Source organism: Trematomus bernacchii, unplaced genomic scaffold (assembly GCF_902827165.1).
Source record: "Trematomus bernacchii unplaced genomic scaffold, fTreBer1.1, whole genome shotgun sequence".
Classification (NCBI taxonomy): Eukaryota; Metazoa; Chordata; class Actinopteri; order Perciformes; family Nototheniidae; genus Trematomus; species Trematomus bernacchii.
This window is the reverse complement of record NW_022987973.1, coordinates 14,783,012-14,805,447: the sequence shown is the minus strand read 5'-3', so window position 1 is coordinate 14,805,447 and position 22,436 is coordinate 14,783,012. Positions and strand designations below refer to the sequence as shown.

Here is a 22,436-nt window from a genome sequence, read left to right as displayed (position 1 = left end):
TCATCATTGGTCGGTGTGTCTTTTCCACTTCTACTCATGTCAAATTAAGTGGCCCAATCCTCTTTCTATGAACTGTTTTTGACTTTTGGTTTGAAATATAAAGCCCAGGGTTATGTTGATGTTTGTATCTTATTTGAATAAAATCAACACAATATGATCCATTAGGAAGCACTTTGACTTTGATGTAATGTCAATTGCACAATCAGTGTTAAACCTGCTTTCATCAGGCTCATACTCCCAGATGGTAAGGCACACGAGGAGCACAATAGTCGCAGTGTGCTCTGCTCAATATCCCATCATACTTATTGTTTTGTATTGTACCACACACACACACACACACACACACACACACACACACACACACACACACACACACACACACACACACACACACACACACACACACACACACACACACACACACATATATCATTATTCCAGTCTTTACCAGCTACTGGGCTTCCTGCCTTGGTGGGATCTAAAGTCTGTGTGGCAGATAAAGCTCAGATTCATAGAAATGGTGGGTTTCACTGAACTGGAAAGTGTTCACAGAACTTGCTAAATAAATGTTATAGCATGCACATCCTCCAATATTTAGAGAGGTGATGTATTAGTGTTTAAATACCATGTCTGGTGAATGTTATAATGTTCTAGTTTTGAAGTTCTAGTCTAAGTTGATATTATTGTATGGGATAACAGGTTTGAAATGGCTTAGATAAACATCCTGCTCCTTTATTAGTTTCATCGAATCAACGGAATGAGTTGATTGCCTCTCATCATAAGTCATCAAACTCTCTCTGAAAAACACTGATGTGTGCTTAGTGTATTTGAAATCGTGGTTAGATTTGCACCGCTTATTGGCTTCCCCAAATAACTAGATGAGAGCAAGTCCAAGTGGAGCACAATGCACAGCAAACAGCAGAGTGTGTGAACAGTCCAGGTGCGGCTCAGGCTTTTGTCAGAGTTTAAAAGGCAGCGATAAGCTGCGACACAGATGGCTTTCCCACATCATCCCCTTTTACTCATTCGTAGATTATTTCCTTTGTAATTTCCCCTATGATAGACCTTTATTTGTTTGTGAAAAGTCATCAAACAATAGATATATCCCTTTCCTTTAATAGTCATCTTTTGTAATGTGGTAAGGCGAGATGAGAGGAGGAAACAGAGCAGAGAATCTCAATTGTATCAGTTAAGAGAGCATACAATTGATCCACTACATGGGCAATGATACACCAGTGGGCCTTTTCACAATGTAATAAATAAAGGGATAAGAAAACTGTACGTTATAATTGTCTTAAATTCAAGAACTATTTGCAAATATGTTAGATATATTTTAAACATTATTTTGATGTTCAGGGTTATAGTATGGAACAATGGGAGTTCATAATTTATAAATGTACTTTAATATTGCACAATAAACAAGTACACTGATCCATATTTTTCTATTTGTTAGAGTTACAGAGGGATTGATTCAATTATACCGTTGATAATATTATCCTATTAAACTTAATACAGTATAATCTCACAATGATCTGCATAAGGAAATAATTTCCACCAGCAGAGGGTAAATATTTGGTGCAAATGTAGTGATGGGCATTTGTCTGATGGTTCAAATGCGTCACCACTTCGGGGCGTGCTCTTCACAACAGGACCTATATAGTTCTGTGATCTCTGCCACAAGATACACAAAGCATCATTGCAGACAGCTGTTTCACACAACAAATATAACCAAAAAGCTCTCATCTGAAAATAATAATGCAGCCTGAAGAATACAATCGCAGAGGTAATGATAGCTTTCATTTCATTTTAATGACTTGTTTTGTTGTGATGTTATATCTCACTGAAAATAATGATTAGCAAACAATAGTCAGAATAAAGATGTATTTAAGTATCCTTGCAGCTGTTAAAGTGTCTGTTTCTGACCAGGTAAGGAGCTGGTGGACTACATCACACAGTATCTGGGCTCCATCAGGGAGAGGAGGGTGATTCCAGATGTGAAGCCGGGCTACATGAGGGAGCTTCTTCCTGATACTGCGCCTGAGGAGCCGGAGGACTGGGAGAGCATCTTCAAGGATATCGAGAAAGTCATCATGCCAGGAGTAAGTTCCTACTGTCAAACATGATCATATCAGAAGTCAGAAACTATGTCTCTGAAGCAAGTTCTGTCTCCTCTTCTCCCTCAGGTGGTTCACTGGCAGAGCCCTCATATGCATGCCTACTACCCCAGTCTGACCTCATGGCCCTCCATGCTTGGGGACATGCTGGCCGACGCCATTAACTGTGTTGGATTCACCTGGGTAAGGCAACAACTCACCTTCTACACTACCTCAAAACAACTAAGAAAACATAACTACATTCACGTTTTTCAATGGGTTTGCATGGTGATGTAATCATATATATGGATAGATATTGTTTCTTAATTGGTAATAACAATCAAATACTAACTTATACCCCAGTGTAGTTAAAGCAAACTATTGTCTTAATGTGATTAATCTGTATTTGCATGCATTATTTTAGCTTGAAACTGTTTCATTTCAGACTAAAGTTCTTGGGAAATACTTTTCATTTGTCATTTTTTTTAAATCAGTAGTTTAAATAATAGGCTTTACCATGTGATTATTTTATATAGGCTATTTAATTACAGGAAAACATGCTATATCGGGATGTGTCTCTACATATAGATAGGAAATAACTAGGCATAGAAGATTTTTTCCAAATAGCCCAGCTCTGATTGAAGACATACAATAGAGTTTGTTGCTGGTTTTGAACAGGCCTCCAGCCCAGCATGTACTGAGTTGGAAATGAATGTGATGGACTGGTTGTGTAAAGCACTGGGACTCCCCTCCTTCTTCCTGCATCACCATCCTGAGAGCAGAGGTGGAGGCATACTGCAGGTTTGAGAATACCCTGATCTGATTTTATTTAAACGCCAAACTTGAAAGTATTCTCTGCAGTAACTTTTTAAGTCTCTCTTCTGCCTGAACCTCCTGTTAGAGCACAGTCAGTGAGAGCACACTGGTCGCTCTTCTGGCAGCCAGGAAAGACAAAATGTTGCAGCTGCGTCCTGACCTCGAGCAGGACGTGGACGACTCGGTGCTAAATTCAAGATTAGTGGCCTACGCTTCAGATCAGGTCAGTGTCCGTTTTTTCACCTCACCTGCTACTGCGGCAGGTCACTGAACGTTTCCACCGGCTCTCTCTGAAACCTATATTTAATCGCCTTTGAATTGTAAACACGGTGGTATCTGACACATAATGTGAGATATGGAATGCATTGTCTAACCTTAATCCCTCATTATTTTGAATTCAAGAATTTCATTTCATAACAAGTTACTGTTCCTTAATTCAAGTAGAAATCTGTCTGCCACGGTGGAAGGTGACCTGAAATGTTTACTGCTTTTATAGGCTCATTCCTCGGTTGAGAAGGCAGGTCTGATCTCTCTGGTGAAGATCAGGTTTCTTCCCACTGATGATCAGTTGTCTCTGAGAGGAGACACTTTGAAACAAGCCATACAGGAAGACAGGAGGATAGGACTGGTCCCTTTCATGGTACGTATAGACTGAAGGATGGGTGGGTATCATGGGGTGTTTCGGTGGAGATTTACAGTGTTTACTAAATTATGTTTACCCCCGATGACATTTTGTACAGTATGTTTAGGAATACTGACAACTATTATAAGGGCTTGATTGTATATAGAGTTACTTCAACTGTCTACACTAATGTGTCAGTCATGGGACATTTAAAATAACAGCTACTTTTATATTTTAAATATATTTTGCTAAAACACTTAGATATGTTTACTTAGCTAGAATTTTGATAGAAGGACTTCTAGTATTAAAGTAGATCTGTGGATGTATGTATTGAAACCTACAAATATTAAGTGGTATTCTTAAAACATAATTATGTACAATTTGGTTTGATAAAAACCTAGGTTTGTGTTTAAAATAGTTCAAATACAAAAAGAAAATGACATTGAAACTTTCATCTTATTGGTGCTTTTGTTTTCTCCTGTGTTCAGCTGTGTGCAACTTTGGGAACTACAGGAGTGTGTGCCTTTGACAATCTGTCTGAACTTGGACCAGTCTGTACGTCTTCAAATTCACTCCTAATAATATCTGTATAAAAAAATGTCTGTAAAGTCAAAACATTGAGTTGTCTTTTTGAGATGCACGTGGACAGTACTTGTATTTTAATCTCTTCTACAGGTGCAGAAGAGGGAGTGTGGCTCCATGTTGATGCCGCGTACGCTGGCTCGGCATACTTCTGTCCTGAGCTGCGCTGGTCCCTGGAGGGCATTGATCTCGCTGACTCCTTTGTCTTCAACCCTTCCAAGTGGATGATGGTTCACTTTGACTGCACAGCTTTCTGGTGAGTAAGAGTGCTAAATATTTGTCTCAGCTCTTCAGAAATAATGGATAAAAAGCATGTTCTTTGTTGGATAATTCGTTTTTATTTTCTATAGTAATAGCAGATTTGTATACTTACATTATAGTGCAAAAGCCCAAATAAGGGCAAGAATCAACTTAATAGTACATTTAATTCAAACTATAAATGATAGATAAAAAAACAATTAATACTATGTGATGGATGCTTGTTTATTTGTTAATATGGTTTTACCTTGTTTTCTCAGGGTAAAAGATAAATATAAGCTCCAACAGACGTTCACGGTTGACCCTGTTTACCTCAGACATGAAAACTCACAGGCAGCCACAGACTTCATGGTAACATACTGTCTTGTATCACCTAATTACATTTTTATTTATTATAGTGAATCATTTCATATAAGGAAACCTTATCTTTCTGTTCAGAATTGGCAAATTCCCCTCAGCCGACGTTTCCGCTCTCTGAAACTTTGGTTTGTTATGCGCTCCTTTGGCTTGAAAAACCTCCAGGCTCATATCAGACATGTAAGTGGCACTCAGTTATTTTAATGCAAATTATTGAAGGAATGAATATCCAATGTAATCAGATTATGAACATGTATTTATGCATGAAATACTAGGACATCCCAAAGCTTTTATTTGTCTTTAAATTATAGGATTTACATGTATATTTCTGTATTGCCTCAGGGGATTGAGATGGCGAAGCTTTTGGAGTCTCACATTAGGAGTGACCCAAATTTCGAAGTTCCCGCTGAGAGGCACCTTGGCCTGGTGGTGTTCTGCCTAAAAGTAGGTGGCACAGATTTAAATTGTCTATGCAGTAAATGTAGTTAAGCAACATGTCTTTGACTAGCTAATCATTGTTGAAAGTAACATCTCTTATAAAGGTCAGTTCATTTATAAGGAAATAAAGTTTTTCAAAAGCATTTTTTATTCTAGGGGGGAAATGCTTTGACACAAGAGCTGCTGAGGAGACTGACGCGGTCAGGCACCATGTACCTGATCCCTGCAGACATTAACACCAAGCGCATCATCAGATTCACGGTGACCTCGCAGTTCACCACCGCAGAGGACATCCTTAAGGACTGGAGCATCATCTCCAAAACAGCTTCCACTCTCCTAGCTGAAACTCAGGCTCTGAACAATGCAGACCAACTAAAATCAGGGAGAGATGAGGTGATGGACGAATACCTCGACTCTGACATGCGGTCTGAGGGGAGCGAGGATGCTGTCTCCTGTCTTGAAAAGGCTGAGGTGGAGCTGTGGATTGACAAGGCCTGGAACAGATCCAGGAGACCAATGCGCTCTCTCAGCTGCAGCAGCGAGCCTCTGCCTTACACTTGCAGGGGGCCACTGTCTGGCTACGACTTTGATACAAGGCCTAGTCTTAAAGATGATGCAGGCGCCCTCCCTAGCACGCCATCAACAGCAGGATCTGGTCCTATGTTTAAGATTACAGAGGTGCCTTCAAATCTCATGGGTAAAAAGGTCCTAAAAAAGCTGACAAAGTTCTACAGTGTGCCCAGTTTCTGCAACCAGTGGGTGCAGTGTGGCCCGCACCAGCTTTGCTGCCCTGTAAAGGTTTCACAGACAACTCAAAAAAACGTATCCTCCACCTGCAGAAGAATGAACTGTATGTCTTCTTCTCCTGTTGCTAACACTGCCCCCTCTACCAATCCACTGGAAACCACCACTAAGCTCCTATAATGATCCTAAAAGCAGTTAAGTACAGTCGATTAGATACAGACAGTAATTCAGCTGTATGATTGAGTAATTTACTACTGTTCAGGCCGGGTGCTGTGCCAGCACTTTCAGTTCTTGGCAAATCTAAGATCACTGTATAACCATGTCAATGATTTGGGATTGCTTTGCTCAGTACAATCATGTTTTTAATTTTCAAACTAAATTAAATCCCTTAAAAATATTTCAGTACACAATATTCCATTCAAGTAGCTCATGAAATGTGCTGTACCTAAATGTTCAATGTGAATGCCATTTATCATTATTTGACATCCAGTATCACTTCAAATCTCAAAATCAAATGTATTATTTTGAGGTTCACAATCCAACAATAAACACTGAACTCATTCAGAGCCTGATTTTTCCATCTGTGATGGAGTTGAATATCTGCTGAGTCATGGGTACATAGTTGTTGTTGTCCTCCAGGTAGAACAGAGGGTCACTGATGGCAGCCGGGTCAAAGCCCTCCTGTCCCAGCTTCACCTTCATTTGCTTAAACGTCCCAGTAACTACCACTGCATCCTGCCAGACAAACAGAGACATATTCAGACAAATCCATGAATTGTTATGTGTTATAAATGTATTCAGCAAGACTTTCCTTACCTGCAAGCGAACGAAGCGGGGTCTTGCGTAGCTGGGGAGGTAGTTTTTGACGTGTTGATAGACAGCTTTGGTGTCAAAGTCCATGTTTTCTTTGAGCTTCACTGCTGCCATTCCAACTCGTCCCTCGTGTCCTTAAAAGTGAAGGAGAAAGTCAAATGACAAATTTAACAAGAGAAGATTATAAATGTCTCTCCGTTTTATACAAGCACTTAATGGAAACTTAATTCGCTGGATAAAATTACAAAAATTGTGTATGATTATTAGACATGTGAAATTCTATATAAATATAAATAGTCTAATGAATAAACAATCAAACACATTTAATGATCAGATGCAAGGCTTTAACTAACATTTAGTTTTTAGGAGTTACAGATTTTCAGCACCATAAATCCTTACTAACAAAGTGATTCTTACCTGGCACCTTCACACCATAGACATTAGCCTCCTCGACAAAGTCCAACATCAGCAAATGATCGGCCACCTCTGTGGTTGCTACATTTTCGCCTTTCCACCTTTATTCAGGGTCAATAAAACAAAGACAGTAAATGCATAACTTAACTGCTATGTTTTCATTTTGCACTGAAAAGTTGGTCATAATTAGCAAACAAACACAGAATTATGAAATTATAATTCAATGATGAATCTGAAATTATATTAGCTACATTAAATGCTTTATAGGTCTTGAATATAATCCAATGTAATGTTGTATGTTTAATTCAGTTTGCAGAGGTACAATGTAAAAGTTATTATATAATAGTTATTTTCCAACTAATTGACCAAGTTAAACGTAGAATGAGTTCATGAACCTTTTAGGGAGTGACATGGTCTACAAATGTCAACACATCTATTTGTTATCTAAAGCTATTCCTAGATGTTCCTCACCTGAAAGTGTCTCCAATGCGGTCTTGAAAGAAGACAAATCCCTCCTTGTCTATCTTTAGAAGGTCACCACTGTTAAAGTAGAGGTCTCCCTTCACAAACACATCTCTTAGCTTCTTCTTCTCTGTCTGCTGATGGTTCTTGGCGTAGCCACTGAAAGGAGATCTTTCTTCGATCTTCCCCACAAACAACCCGGTCTCTCCTGTCAGAAGCACAGGATGTTTATTAGTAAGAGCTAGATGTCAAGACTCATATTTTTTTGGGGGGGGGGGTTTCTGACCTTTGGGGACTTCAACACAAAATCCCTTGGAATTTCTGACGGGCTCCTCTTTCTCCGTGTCATACTTTATGAGGGCGTACTTAAATCCCATCTAAAATTCAATTGGAGAATAAAACGTGAGAAAGAATAAAGTAGTAGTTATATAAAGAATCTTATCTTCTAACATTTTAATTCATACAGCATCTCTATATATATATATATGCTATTGCAGCTGCACGTTCATCGCGTGGCGTAAAATGTTAACCCACAAAATATTACTGAAAACCTATTAGCATTAGCAACTTCTTACTTTGTGGAGAAAATGCTCTTTGCCAATAGCTCCAACTTTGCCACAGTAGTTGACAAAGCCAACATTTCCTTCAGTCGCTCCGTAGCATTCACAGATACAAATGTCCCCAAATCGCTGCAGGAAATCCTCCCAGGTGTCGCTCCTTAACCCGTTCCCTAGGGCCAGTCGGACCTTATGATCTTTATCATTGTCTCGCTAGAGGAGAGCAAGAGGCGAGACAAGAATAAGAGACCTCACATTGTGTTGTTTGGTTTGGTTTCGAGTACATGAAAATATCGAATAAAACTATCAAGGCTGCTAATGAATGTATGTGCTATATTATTGTAATGTGTTAAAACAACATGACCATACGTGACATTACACAGGGGTTTACCTTAGGTGTGTTGCAGAGGTAGCGCATAATTTCTCCTATGTACTGAATAACTGTCACGTTGTACTTCCTACAGTCGTTCCAGAAGTTGGAGGCAGAGAACTTACGTTTTAAAACAACCGTGATGCCTGCAAATGAAGGCACAGATTTAAGCAATATAAAATAAAGTCACAGTTAGAGCTAATAAAGTGTTTTTGACCTTGAGGACCTTGAAATATGAATATAGTTGGGCACTACTAGAGTCCATATCACTTGTTTAGCCTTGAGGAAACAATCAGCATGCACCCTGTGAATCATTGGTTTGTATAGGTTTATGATCTCGTGAATTACCTCGTTCTATGGCTCCACAAAGCCCCATCAGAAATCCAGAAGTGTGGTAAAGAGGCAGGCACATGAAGAGGACATCGTCTGAGCGGACAGCAGCAATGGACTGAAGAAAGGTTGACATCCATAGCCTCTCGTGGTTGATAACAGCTGCCTTGGGAAGTCCTGAGAGAAAACGCCATTAGAAGCAGACGCAGCCCTTTTTTATTGTCCTACCTCTGCAGCTCAAGGTCTGCAGACACACAATCACAGATTAGAAGGGAAGGTCAGATGAGCCTGTCAGATTACCTGTGGTTCCTGAGGTGTAGATGTAGAGTGCGGGACTCTTAATGTTAACGTTGGCCCTCAGCTGAGGTGACAGAGGCTGGTCTGAGGCCTGCTGAACTTTATCAGAGAGGCTTTCAATGCCCTCCACCTCACAGTGCTCACTGAGGATAAACACACGGACACCCTGCTCGGTCAAGGTGGGTAACACCTCCTCTACAGCCTGTTTCAAGTCTGAGAGAGACAAAACAGAACAAGGAAGTTCAGACTTCATGGAGGTCAGTGCTGATACAATAAACATGGTGAATCAATCATTACAGATCATGGGAATTAAGCCTAGAAAGTCAAAGCCCAGTCCAATAAATGAATTGACAAACAAGATATTGCAGTATAGAAATGCAAACTAGTTTTGAGGCAAATTAGAGTAGTTTGTTCACCAGAAAGAAGGGAGGAATATATATATTTTTAATGGTAAATGTTTCTTATGGAATGCATTTTTTTCAGATTTTATTTTTCAAATGTAAGGGTTCCATATCAAAATTGTTATTTTCGTGTTATGGATTACTTTTTTAAATAATTTAATTCAATTATTGTCCCAAATATCAATATCAGCATCATCCCTTTAAACATCCACAATATCTCTGGATAAACGTATACACCATGCAAAGAAAATATATATATTTTAAAGTAATATTGTTGGTAGTCTCTTGTAAGTGTACACGTTTTAACAAATTCAAAAGCATGTTTATGTGACAAAGATTATTAAGAGTGGGAGGGATGGAATCACAAATAAATGCAGTAAACCGAAATCAGCTTACCGGCACCAGCCACCAGGACCTTGGCGTCACAGCAGGAGAAGCAGTGCACCAGAGACTTGGATCTGATGTTGCAGTTCAGTAAAGAAGATATGCATCCCAACTTGGTCAGAGCGAGCCAGAGCCACACAAAGTGAGGCTCATTTTCCAGGAAGAGGGCCACCGTGTCCCCCTCCTTCAGGCCGGCGTGGGTGGACAGCGCTCGCGCCACTTTGTTGCTCTCTTTGTCGGCTTGGCTGTACGTGTACGAGCTTTCCTCGAAAATAATGAACTTCTTATGCGGATGTTTCGCCACTTTGTCCAGAAAAGCGTCCAGCATACTGTAAAACGGTTTCCGCTTCTTAATTTTGTTAAAGCTTATAGCAATTTTAATTGAAGAAATGGCGAAACTCAAATCTTGAAAAAAATAACGAGTTTTCAGGCGAGGCAATAACACCAAAAGTGCCAAACCTGCCAGAGCCGTGTATAAAATATATGTTATCATTGTTAGTCAGAACAAAAATGTCAGCCTGGCTGTATTAAAAGTTTAAACTCTCAGCAGCACACAACAAAAAACTGAATGCAGACCTTTACTGAGTCGACGCATCGAACTTTGACCAATGTTTGCGAGGGGAGTAACTGAAGGCTTCATGGGTGGAAAACACTTCTTCCGCAGATATCGAAATGTATTAGATTTAAATAGTCCTTTTTTTATGCGTTTACTGCTCCTCCCTCCTCAAATCTGTTTATAATCATTCTGCTTTGGAACAAAATTCCCTGCAGAGGATTGGTTTCCAAAGTATTGTTGCCAATAATGGTTCATTTAGGAAAAGCAACTAGTTGGGAACAAAGTGAACCCTGATAAAGAATGTTTGTCAGATGTTCAGTAAAACATAACATTAGTAAAGATTCTTCTGTCCAAATGACCCTAGAATGACCTTTTGTCAAATTTAAAAACAGCATGGTTTCTAAGGTTTACGCCTGTTACTTACCTTACAAGCCTGGGCTGATGATGATGTGATGATGTTATTTCAACATCAATTAAACACGGCGAGTGACACTTTTTAAACTTATCATAACTGACATGTAACCTTTATTGAAAGAGCTTCTATTCATATTGTTTATTTATGTTTTTATTAAGGGCCATATTTTTTGCACTATCATGAACAGGACCAAAAAATAATAATGGAACATGAAAAACACCCTAAAAAACATGTATTTGTGACGACAGGTTGGTTGGGTGCAAAACTCACACTACTCTATTACTGATTACAGTGTATAAATATTGAAAGTACGAGCTGTACCTGCAGGACTTGTTCTCCCTGAAAGAAATGTGCACCTTTGTTTTCTAGTCATTAACTTTTTTGGAGGGGTTAACAGATATACCATTAAGATCAATATATGTTCACAGAAAGCATATATGTGAAAAAAAATTAGACAGCAAAGTCTGTATTCTGTGTACCTCTGTTTATCATGGTTGGATCCTTTAGTTATTCCACCTAAAATAAACTGTAGTGGTTGAACATTCAGTGATATTTTAGACACACAACATGCAGATTAATCTTCATGTTTTTGGAATGTTAAGATGTTCAACAATTACATCTGGGGGACATTTTTGAGTGCACTGTCCATGTTAATTTATATAAAGTGAATATTGTACTGTATACCCCCACTACACTAAGCACAGAGTTTGCATTTGTCTCCACCTTGTGGTTTTTCCATGTCACCACTGAGATTTATCTTTGTATTGTTTAGTTATGATGAGTAAAACCTGAGCAAAAGTGCATATGAATATTATTTCTGGCTGTATAGTAAGAATCAAAGTAATTCATATTAAAATATATAGGCACATACATATCTACCTATGAGAGATAGTCCTATAGCCTCTAACAAGTTTGTTTTCACTGTTTAACCAAATATACAGCAACATTTCTCAACTGAATAAAGTCAAAGCAGCAGTCCTCATACTTGAAAGCAGTAAACCAGCTTGTAAAATAAAATATATATATCATCACTTGTCAACAAATGTATTATAAAACTCAATCCCTCCCTTACAGGCCGACTCTAGCCCCTAAAATGGATCCTTAAAAACAAATCTTACACTACTGATTATCCATCTACTGCTTTTAAAAAAGAGGTTTATGCCAGACTGAGAAGCCGGCACAGTTAGTGGACACAGAGAGCGTTCTCATAGTTTGATGTTTCCTGATATGATGGAGCTGTAGACATGAGCTGTCAGCGTTATGTAACTCTTCTCTTCATTGTCAAGGATGTAAAGAGGGTCCTGGATACGTCCTGGATCAAAGCTCTCCTCCACTAACTTCACCTTCATCTGCTTGAATGTCCCCGTCACCTCCACGGCATTCTGGACAGAATAAGACTACGAATCAATCATTCAGGTACAGTATCGAAATATCTTTATCTGCTTTTAATCACATGGTACGGACACCCTGAGAGGCAAGTGAGGGAGCTAAATTCTGGTGATCCATTTGTGTGTGATCTTAACTGTTTTCTCTCCTGTGTTTATGATTAAAACACATGTGGAAAAAGATCAGGATAATCTTTAGTTTTTAACTGTTTTGCTCATCTGTGAAACAAATGGGATAGCAAACATGAATGTTGTAGTCCTGCTTAGAACAAGGGTTAGTGGTGAATGTCAGACTCTTGTGGCTAAAATGAGTATTACAACAGCATACAAAAGAAAAAAAAAGAACAGCCAAGACGTTGTTCGGTCCATTTGTTTTTTACAGATCAACATTTTTTTATTTCAACGGTTCTTTTGTCATAAGAAAGAAAACAATTTAGATCAAACTTGGAAAAATAGATTCCTAGAATTATTGTTTCACACTCGAAACAGAGTGAGAATATGTATTGTCAGATTGATAAGGTAGCATCAAACTATTTGTTATTTACTTTTTTTGAGAACAAAACAGTTTTCTAGGTATTTTAATTTATGCAAACTTAATGTGCTCTTTCTTCTCAAAATGTAGTGCTGAGAATTGAGTTGTGAAATAACCGTACCTGTATTCTTATGAAGCGAGGTCGGGCATATGAAGGCAGGTAGCTAACCACATGGTTAAATATTCTACTTCCATCAAACTGTGCGCCTTCCTTCATGGTGACCGCTGCCATTCCTATCCGCCCCTCATGCCCTGCATAACCGGGCAAAATAGAAACAGATAAAGCATTCGTTTACCAATTCATTTGCAAATCAGTCTCTCTTCAATGTTCTGGCATTTGGGAGTCATGAGATCTTAAAACATACTGTGAGGTCAAATGTGCAGAGGAAACGGCCGTCACCTGGCACTTGGACTCCATACACATTGGCTTCTTTGAGACCATCGCTGATCGTCAGAATGTCAGACACTTCGTTTGTGGCCACATTCTCACCTTTCCACCTGCAAGCTCAAAGTTAAAACTTTATATTAATTGTGTTACTGTTTTTTTTATTTGAAGTGAACATTTTGTTTACCCAGCTTTCATAATCCTGTCAAATAGGGTGCCTGCAGAGCCCAGAGGTCTACTTACTATTATCATTCATTTTAACATGACTTTGTTAATCAATTTGTTCCCAATGACTTGCTTTCAATATTTAATTTTCTGTTTTAATCATTGCCTTTAAAACACAGATTTCCTCATGTGTTCTGTATATATTGCATTTCACACAATATGCAGATACACTTTTGTTATTCTTAAAATATGTATCTATTAACCCTTTTTATTTCAACTTTTTAGTTTTATTACATTGCTGATCCTGCAGTATTGAAACCACAAACAATTTTTCTTTACGAACAAAATCAAATCAGGGTGCTCAGGAGTTCTGTACCTGAATGTGTCACCTACACGATCCTGGAAGTAGATGAAGTTGTCGTTATCGATCCTCATGAGGTCTCCACTGTTGAAGTAAAGATCTCCCTTCTTGAGAACATTACGAAGTTTCTTCCTCTCCGTTTGGTCTTCGTTCTGGGCGTAGCCGACGAAAGGAGCGATGTCTGTGATCTTTGACACCAGCAGTCCTGTCTCACCTTAACAAAAAGGAGACATGTCTTTTACAGCCATTGTCCATTAAACACCTACATCAGTAAATATCCTATGACTATAAGATCCATAATTATTATTGAGTTTTATGTTTCTTTTTCTCACCTTTGGGTGCCTCCACACAGAGGCCGTTATCATCTCTGATCGGTTCATCTCGCTCGGTGTCATACTTTATCAGAGAGAAGGGAAACAGCTTCTACAGGAAGAAACACATCACTGTTTCATTATGTGCCAAACATCCTCTACGCAGACAGCAAAATAAAACATATTTACCATATTATTTATTGGCAGCCATGCATGGGATTCTAATATGCCACCTATGTGTTTTGCATCCACACAATTAAGTTGCCTGTATAAGATTACAATGCTAAAAGACAATTGAATGCTTTTTTCAATATTATTCTTACCTGATGGAAAAAGTTAACTCGCCCAATAGCTCCAATTTTTCCTACGTAGTTGACAAATCCCACATTTCCCTCGGTGGAGGCGTAAAACTCGCGGACCTCTATGTTCCCGAAGCGATTGAGAAACTCTTTCCATACCTCTGCTCTGATACCGTTGCCAATGGCCAGTTTTACTTTATGGTCCTTGTCATTTTCTCTCTGCATTGTCACATAAACAAAACATTAGATCACGAATTTTGCCAGTACTACAGAAATATAGGATTTGATACATCATTCTTGAAGACAATTTTTTAAGAATGTTTTCTTGCATACCTCAGTCAACAAAGAAATAACATTTGAAGTAAAAGACGGCTGTGTTTAACAACTAAATATTTTGAAACCACATCTGTTTACCATCTCTCACACAACTTGTGCATTATAATCCAAGTCTCATCTATAAAGTTGTATGCTTAAAGGTGGGGTAGGTAATTTTGGAGAAACCAGCTCGAGATCGCTAGAATTTGAAAATACACAGCCGGAAAAAATCTGCCACTTCCTTACAGAGCCCCTCCTCCAACACACACGAACGCGCACATGACCAATGAGGGCACGAGATAAGTTTGTGCACAGATGGAAGGCTGACAGGCAGGTAGGCCATCCAGTTATTTTAGCCGGGCCGGCTAAAATGATTGGTCGTGCTTTTTACAGCTCTACGGCTTCCACAGATGACATTTCTTTATGGATTTTTTGTCAAAGCACTTAAGATATTTATTGCTATCGGGATGTTAAGAGCATTCCATGGAATATAACAAAAAGTGTATCTTGAGCCGGTTTCTCAAACTTACCTACCCTACCTTTAATAAAAAAAACTAAGTATTTTAAACCCTTCCACATGTTCACGCTACTTCTACTACTCCTCAATTCATCAAGACCTTTCTCTGTTTTTGATTTTTTTGCAAGGCATGCGAGAAAAATAAAATGTTCTTCAAGAATTTAAGTGTCAACACAGTGTAATTATTTGATATACAAATACTCATTGTGGGGTTAAGTATTTCTTTATAAAACAAACATACTGTATATGTGTCACACAGTCACAGTTTCAGTCATCTAATTACACCTCTCAATAGGATCCTCTCAGATCAAGTATGGCTAATCCCTGCCTGTATGTAAGAATTTGCATAAAACAGTTTACACAAGCAATGATGCTTATGTAAAATGTTTGGTTGCCAAGTTACTTAATATGGTCTTCCTTAGTAAAGGCCAGCATCTATTCCTAGTGGTGACCAGATACAGACAGGCCACCTCCTCCTACTCTAACAGGGTCACACGGTAAATTGAGACTGCACTTCATGTGATGCAATAAGATACTCTGAATGGCCATACATGTAGGTAGAATGTAGTACTCTTAAATACAGCAGAGTCCGCCTTAAGAGATGTGGAAATGTTGCATTCCTCCTCTTACAAATGTATATTGATCATATTTCAGCATTTCATTTTGACATGCATCCATAAAGTTGCATGGTGTTCGAACCCCCGCAGATAATGACGCAGGAGGCTGGAACCCGATAGTTGTGATTTAACGATTTCTATTTTGGTAAGCCAGCTGTGCTGCTCTGTGGGAATGTACTGATTTGGAAAGTTATCTCTGACTGGATCTGTCTCAGCGGCAGCTTGTTGCAGCCGGTTCTCAGCTCTGCCTCAGCAGCTGTCTTGCTCCGAGGAGTTTTACAACAGTTGAGGCGGCAGAGAGAGGAGGCATGCGTCCCACAGCCAAAGATCCTGTGTGAGCTTGTTTGGGTTGTACTCTCTGGAGTTATTCAAATACTTCCATTTGATGAATAAATACAATTAAGGTTAAAGGGCAGGATCGATAAATCAATCTGTCAACATTATGTATGTATATATATTTTTTAAATAAGGCATCAGGTATGGCGGTTTACGTGTAACTTCCTTCACATATAACTAAAACAGCAATTAGAAACTTTTTAGTCTAGCCTTAAATGCTGTCCAAAAGGAATATTCCTTCGATAGGCATTATCAATCAAATTATTTGGAGGGAGGTTGACATTTATCCACTGCCAGCCTTACGGGAACGCCCCTGGTTTGTGTTTCACCTCAGACTTTACTGTAACTGAACTATAAATGTCACATGATGACCAAGACACCACTGCAGAGGCTAACAGGGACAAAGTGATACTGAGCTCCATACAAATCTTTAGGTAAATAACTGGGCAGTTTCAGCAACAAATATTCTTCCATTCCTGTTCTGTAGTACTGCTAAGTTTAATAGTACTGTGTGAAGATCTGGGAACAGTGAAAAGCATTTACCTTCGGTGTACTACAGAGGTAACGCATCACCTCTCCTATGTACTGCACGACAGTCACACTGTGTTTCCTACAGTCGTCCCAAAACTGAGAGGCAGAGAACTTCCTCTTCAGAATAATAGTTGACCCTTCAAAATAAGACAGCAAAAAAAGAAAGAAAATTTGATTATGAGGCAAAGATATGTTCAGTTATGAAAGTAGAGATACAGGTGATGTCCTTTTACAAATATGTAATGCCTATAAGGGATATTTATCAATATTTGTTATTATTATCAATATATTTCAGGTAGTTGTAATTGTCATGTAAACATTACGATTGTATTACTTGCAGTATCCATAGTTATTTCTACCACTAGAATATTTCCCCCCGAAAATAATGCCAACAATAATAAAGTGTATTCCATTTAAATGCATGTAGTGCACAACAGGAAGGTGATTGTTCTCAAACAGTGTTGGATTTTCATGAATATCTTTCTGTAACTCAGGCTGCTTACCCAGAAAATCACAGCGGTGTGAACTTTAGTCTGTTTAATAAGAAGCAGTTAGAAAGTAGAGCTAATCTGGGTTTGGTCAGATTACTGGTTTCAAGCAACAAAGGACTCATTTAGTTTTGCAAGGAAACCCAGAGGCAAGAGGAGGAGGACATCACTTTGTGTGCAGTATAAAAACAAGTTCAATTCAGTTTGAGAGTGCTGAGGATTGACTTTAAAGAATGACATAATACCGATCCTTTTTACAAGTAATAGCTTCTTTCGATTCCCTCCCACTCCCATTGCCTTTCTTGTTTAACATCTTTGGTCTTTTGCCTGTCTTTTGCCGAGCTAGGAAATCGTGGTGCTCATTAAATATAACAAATAGTGTGTTGAATTGGATTATGTATTGGCATTCATTAGAATTGTGAAGGATCGTTGTTTTCCTGTGAAAACCATGTATCTTTAAGTTTGCACACTTCATGATCTTACTCAGACTTGTTGTTAGCTTTTTGACAACACATTCAAGCTAATCCAATGGCTTTTTAAAATAGTTTCCTTAGCAAAATAATTAGCAACACGTGGTTTTCTTAGGACAATGACTATATGTCAAAGATGTATGATGATACATTTAACCCGGATCTGCCATAAATTAGTCATCAGGTCTTTTCTTCTAGAGTTCCTTTTTTAGATTTCAAACCATTTTCTTTGAAATGGTCATCATAAGGATTTGTTTGGTAAATGGTACATACATGTTAGACTTAAATGCTTTGCAGAGGGAGCCTATTGCAGTAACCGTGAACTCATAGACGTAAAACAGTGACTAGTGGGTAAACCTTTGGTGGCTTAACCTCTTGCTGCAGTCTGAAGTTTGGCCTAAAATACAAATATAAAGACTATACAGGAAACAACTGAAGAACTCAATGTTAGCTAAGTAAAATAAGTATTCATACGTCTGCAAGGAAGCTCACACAAGTTGTTTTGCGCTCTCTGCTTCACTTAAATGGTCTCACCTGTCTCAATGGAGCCGATAAAGCCTATTATGAATCCCGCTGTGTGGTACAGAGGCAGGTTGAGGTAGATAACATCGCTAGACGTCACACCATTTGAAGCCAAAACAGCCAACGCTGTTAAGAGGCGGTTCTGATTGACCACAGCTGCCTTAGGGAGACCTGAAATACAACAAGACACATGCAGCACACACCTTTAAACTCAAGAACAGACATATTGTTGTGGGAACAGATTATCACATGAAACGCCGCCACTCAGATACCTGTTGTTCCCGAGGTGTAAATATAAACCGCAGGACTTTTGAATGTGATGTGTGATCTGAGGGATCGAGGGAGCGGGGAATCTGATGCTTCGTCCACTTTATCAGAAAAACTCTCGATCCCAGGTGTGTCACAGTGTTTGGTCATCAGGAGCACGGTGACGCCCTGCTCCGTCAGGGTGGGCAGCACATCCTCCACTGCTGCCTTTAGCTCTGCAAAGAAACATACAGTATACTCATAACCAAAATTTACTAGTTTCCGGTCAGAATGCTGATATTTTCCCACTAAAATGTATGATTAAGTATGATCAAACAACACTTTTCAACCTTGACTTTCACTTTAATTGTAACTGCAGACAACAGAGACTGAGAAGATTGACATTGGTCAGTGAAACTTGGTATGTCAACGGTCGTATTTTGAGAGCATAAATGTGGTTAGCATCCCAGATTTAGTTAAAAACTGTCACTGACCACAGTGACAACAACAACAAAGGAAATCCAAATCTCTGTATTTTTTTCTAAAGGCTTCAATATACAATCTCAATATCGATATTAACATCATTTTACATTCAAATGGTCAATATTAAGTATAAACCGAGTACGCCATCCCCATTTAACAACTTGTTTAAGCCTCCTTTCCTTCCACATGACGCTGTTAATATAATCTGGCAGGGTGTGCATTCTGGATAATTCCTCAACACCCTTTTCTTCTCTGATGAAACATCATCTGCATGAGATCAAGTCATTATAGGACCACTGAGATGGATTTCCTAAACTGTGATGGCCAAAAAATATATATTCCACAACTTTTAACTTCTTCTTCTAAAAACAGCTTGGACTTTTAGGCATGACTGGGCTCAAAATGAAACCCTAAACCATGGAATAAAGTTTGACATTCAGTCTGAAAGCAAGGCTCAAGTCACAGCTACCTTAAATTGTTGTCATTAACACATTACAACACTACCAGATGCATACCTGAGGCTGCTATCAGCACTGTGGCCTTGCAGCAGTTGAAGCAGTGCAACAGAGACTTGGTGCGGATGTTGTGATTGAGAAGAGCCACAGGAGAGCCTAATTTAGCCAGGGCCAGCCAGATAAACATGAAGGCGGGTTCATTGCCCATGAAAAGTGCCACGGTGTCCCCAGCTTTATACCCAGGCTGTGCCAGAAGCGCGTTGGCTGTTTTATTGCTCCTTCTATCTGTGTAAGAGTACGAGAAGTGTTCATTTTCAAACACAATGAACGACTTGTCTGGATGTGCCGCGGTCTGCTCCAAGAAACGGTCCAAAACAAAGAAGAAAGGTCTCCTTCTTCTCCTCGAAACGAACGTCACTAAAATCCGCAGCAGATCCTTTAAATACAGAATATCCAACCAAAGATAAGGGGACAACGTTTTTATTGCGAACGGAATGATGAGAATACTTGCTAAAATGACTGAAATCAAATACATCATCATGTTGTCTCGTTTTAAAAGCCACAAGTCCTGTAAAAAAGAAAAAAAGTGCAGCACTGCAGGAAAATGTGGAATGTTGCAAAAGGGATTTGGTGCAGGGGGGCGGGGCAATTTCTGAAAAGTAGGTTAGGATCATGGAAAGGGTAAAATATTTGAATAATGTAGGGTAGCTAGACAATTGAAGGTACTATTGTTACTCCATAGCCAATCGTTGTTTAATTACAAAAAAGTAAAGATGGAAGTGGTCTTAGAGAACAACACAATTAAAATGTAAAAAAACATGTTTTGTTGACATTCTTTTTGTTTCATTGTTTGGGGGGGGGGGGGGGTATACAGTGTCAGGATCAGCTGAAGTCACATTGGAGTTTCTCTCAAATTGAAGTCCTGTATTATTCCTTTATTTGCTGTTTAGTCCAGGGTCCCTCCAAGTGGTCACAAGACTTATTTGTGGAGTCGAAAGATGTTAAATGTGTAATTGTTCGTTTGACTTTTCTCTTATCTTTGCTTTAAAAAACAGAACAAATAGAACTGTGAAATACTCACAGACATCTGAAATGTCATTGAAGGGCCCACCACGGCTTCTTGAGTAGGGGTCATAGGTCAAAAAAGATTAGGACCACTGGTTTTATCTACATGTATTGTTTTTTTTAAGTGTTTATTAGTAACTTGTACAGTAGCTTCAGTTTTTGAATAAACAGAGATAGAAACTAGAGTAAATGGTCTTAGTCACTTTCTGCCACTGGTAATGGTACCATCCTTGTGTTTGAATTTGGATCAAAGATTGGAAAATTATGCAAATGCATACACAAGCACAGGCTCAAACAGTAACAGAAAAAACACACAATATGACTATATTTATAAATAAGTTGTATCACATAAAGACTGGACTGAATTCATTGCAGTGCTGAAATGTGTTTTTGTCCTGTTTTTGTTTTTTTAAAGGTGCTGTATGGATAAAGGTAAAGGTACACAGGAAATATTGGTGAGTATTTTTTCCAGAGTAATTACTATTTTGCTCTGAAATAGTGATATTTAATCATTTTGGAGTGTATTTATTACTCATAGCTTCTAGAGTGCGATCAAAAATGCAGAGTCAATTCTATTGGAGTTAAACCATGACCACGCTGTAACGGAGGTGATCTCTGGGGCCATTGATCTCGGTCTCCGTTACGGATTATATAGCTTCATTATTGGCGAAGTATATTCATTTGTTCCACGCTAAAACATTGCACAGGAAGCATGTGATTATATGTCATTTATGCATATATTTGTCACGATCTGTCTATGTTTTAGTTTGTCTGTCTCTGTTTCCTGTTGTAGTTTGAAAAGTGTTCCCCCTCCCGTCTTGTCTGTTGCTGGTGATTGCGTTCACCTGGTGCCCTGTGTTTTCTACTCCCTCCTCACCTGTGTCTTGTTGGTTTGATTAGTCCTGTGTGTATTTAGGTTCTGTTTTCCTGTTAGTGTGTGTGTGTGTGTGTGTGTGAGGTCCTGGTGGCTGGTGACTGTGTTCATGTGAGTCATATTGAGGCTGTATCCTGTACCACAAAGAGGAATACATGCCCACACCGGGTTGTATTTGAACTCTCTGCCTCTGCCTCTGCCTCCTTGCTTGGTCGGGCTGCTCAATGGTCAGCTTCACACACGCCCACTCATGTTCCTTAAGCAATTTGGTTTATTGACCTTTTTTATTGTAAAGATCATTATGGTTCATTTATTCTATTCTGAGTAAAATGACGTTCGATTGGGAGTAAAATTACCTTCTATTATGAGTAAAATGGCAGTAGAGTTGTTTTTAATATACACTACATAGAGTAAATAACCATTAAGCAGAGTCAAATCTAAGCACATAATAGAGTAAAATGAACTCTAAAAATACAACTCTGAACAAAGAGTACATTTTACTCTATATAGGTTGGGACCAAATGTTATATTTTTAGAGTAAAATTTTCTTCAATTTGAGTCAATTTTACTCAGAGAAATTTACTGTGTAAATAACCATTATTATTAAATGAAATAATATAAGTTTAGTCCACAAAGTTGCTCTTTTGACTATTGGACCAATAAATGATGCTACTGGGAGCCAAAGGCATCCTCAGTGCATATACTGTGAACCTTGGGCATCAGCCAGATATTTTTTTAGAGGGCAGGGTATCAGCAGTCACTGAGGTCGTAGGGTTGTGAAACTCTTGAGAGCACAGTCCAGAGGAGCATGTGGTGACCCAGCCGTGTAAAGGCTATCTGTTTCTTTGATTAGGCTATAATCCTCTACTTTTCAACCTTCACCTGCTTCCCATACTGTGTTTGGTAATGTTCCCATGTAATACAATTCTTAGTGTTATACTGTTAATGTAGTTATATGACACTGGAGTCGAAAAAGTCAAATAAGCAAGCATGACAAACTGAATATTAACATCACCTCACTGAAAGTAACACAGTTAAGCCTTTTGTTTTGTAGCTTTATCAAATATATATAATATAATTTCCTTAACCGGTCACCAACACAAGAAATCAAAAAGGACTAAGAAAACAATAGATTGAAAGACTTCATTTCAAATAAATCCTATTTTAAAT

General features: G+C 38.8%; 3 protein-coding genes across 6 annotated transcripts; 1 reads left to right on the top strand and 2 right to left on the bottom strand.

Moving 5' to 3' along the window:
• Positions 1 to 1,701: 1,701 nt before the first annotated feature.
• Positions 1,702 to 6,144, top strand: hdc (histidine decarboxylase). Of its 2 annotated transcripts, XM_034117047.1 has the most exons (12): positions 1,702 to 1,783; positions 1,927 to 2,099; positions 2,184 to 2,297; positions 2,772 to 2,894; positions 2,995 to 3,132; positions 3,406 to 3,549; positions 4,020 to 4,086; positions 4,207 to 4,369; positions 4,632 to 4,722; positions 4,810 to 4,908; positions 5,071 to 5,172; positions 5,323 to 6,144. In XM_034117047.1, the coding sequence occupies exons 1-12, from the start codon at positions 1,756 to 1,758 to the stop codon at positions 6,088 to 6,090; spliced, it is 2,010 nt and encodes a 669-aa protein (XP_033972938.1). In that variant the 5' UTR covers positions 1,702 to 1,755; the 3' UTR covers positions 6,091 to 6,144. The 2 variants fall into 2 exon arrangements, with proteins under 2 accessions (XP_033972938.1, XP_033972937.1); XM_034117046.1 differs by having other exon boundaries at positions 4,632 to 4,908.
• LOC117471813 (very long-chain acyl-CoA synthetase-like) lies at positions 6,145 to 10,596 on the bottom strand. The gene is made up of 10 exons (XM_034117048.1): positions 9,951 to 10,596; positions 9,157 to 9,366; positions 8,875 to 9,033; positions 8,548 to 8,672; positions 8,175 to 8,369; positions 7,886 to 7,976; positions 7,609 to 7,807; positions 7,141 to 7,238; positions 6,727 to 6,857; positions 6,145 to 6,645 (listed from the first exon to the last, which is right to left on the bottom strand). The coding sequence occupies exons 1-10, from the start codon at positions 10,429 to 10,431 to the stop codon at positions 6,472 to 6,474; spliced, it is 1,863 nt and encodes a 620-aa protein (XP_033972939.1). The 5' UTR covers positions 10,432 to 10,596; the 3' UTR covers positions 6,145 to 6,471.
• A 440-nt stretch (positions 10,597 to 11,036) lies between these two features.
• zgc:158482 (uncharacterized protein LOC100009650 homolog) lies at positions 11,037 to 19,915 on the bottom strand. 3 transcript variants are annotated; one of them, XM_034116146.1, is made up of 10 exons: positions 19,388 to 19,915; positions 18,416 to 18,625; positions 18,156 to 18,314; positions 16,676 to 16,800; positions 14,372 to 14,566; positions 14,070 to 14,160; positions 13,753 to 13,951; positions 13,227 to 13,324; positions 12,948 to 13,078; positions 11,037 to 12,291 (listed from the first exon to the last, which is right to left on the bottom strand). In XM_034116146.1, the coding sequence occupies exons 1-10, from the start codon at positions 19,866 to 19,868 to the stop codon at positions 12,115 to 12,117; spliced, it is 1,866 nt and encodes a 621-aa protein (XP_033972037.1). In that variant the 5' UTR covers positions 19,869 to 19,915; the 3' UTR covers positions 11,037 to 12,114. The 3 variants fall into 3 exon arrangements, with proteins under 3 accessions (XP_033972037.1, XP_033972039.1, XP_033972040.1); XM_034116148.1 differs by having other exon boundaries at positions 14,070 to 14,157; XM_034116149.1 differs by lacking the exon at positions 11,037 to 12,291 and having other exon boundaries at positions 12,963 to 13,078; positions 13,192 to 13,324.
• Positions 19,916 to 22,436: the final 2,521 nt, after the last annotated feature.

Bases quoted from the DNA above. Each gene is read 5' to 3' on its own strand.
- hdc (XM_034117046.1), top strand. From the start codon at position 1,756: ATGCAGCCTGAAGAATACAATCGCAGAG. The intron at 3,133-3,405 runs GTCAGTGTCCGT...CTGCTTTTATAG, and splicing joins TGGCCTACGCTTCAGATCAG to GCTCATTCCTCGGTTGAGAA. The intron at 4,087-4,206 runs GTACGTCTTCAA...TCTCTTCTACAG, and splicing joins GTCTGAACTTGGACCAGTCT to GTGCAGAAGAGGGAGTGTGG.
- LOC117471813 (XM_034117048.1), bottom strand. From the start codon at position 10,431: ATGATAACATATATTTTATACACGGCTCTGGCAGGTTTGGCACTTTTG. The intron at 9,367-9,950 runs GTAAGCTGATTT...TGTCTCTCTCAG, and splicing joins GGTCCTGGTGGCTGGTGCCG to ACTTGAAACAGGCTGTAGAG. The intron at 8,673-8,874 runs GTAATTCACGAG...CTTCATTTGCAG, and splicing joins TTGTGGAGCCATAGAACGAG to GCATCACGGTTGTTTTAAAA.
- zgc:158482 (XM_034116146.1), bottom strand. From the start codon at position 19,868: ATGATGATGTATTTGATTTCAGTCATTTTAGCAAGTATTCTCATCATT. The intron at 14,567-16,675 runs GTAAATGCTTTT...GTGACAATGCAG, and splicing joins ACCTCTGTAGTACACCGAAG to AGAGAAAATGACAAGGACCA. The intron at 13,325-13,752 runs GTACAGAACTCC...TTGAGCTTGCAG, and splicing joins CGTGTAGGTGACACATTCAG to GTGGAAAGGTGAGAATGTGG.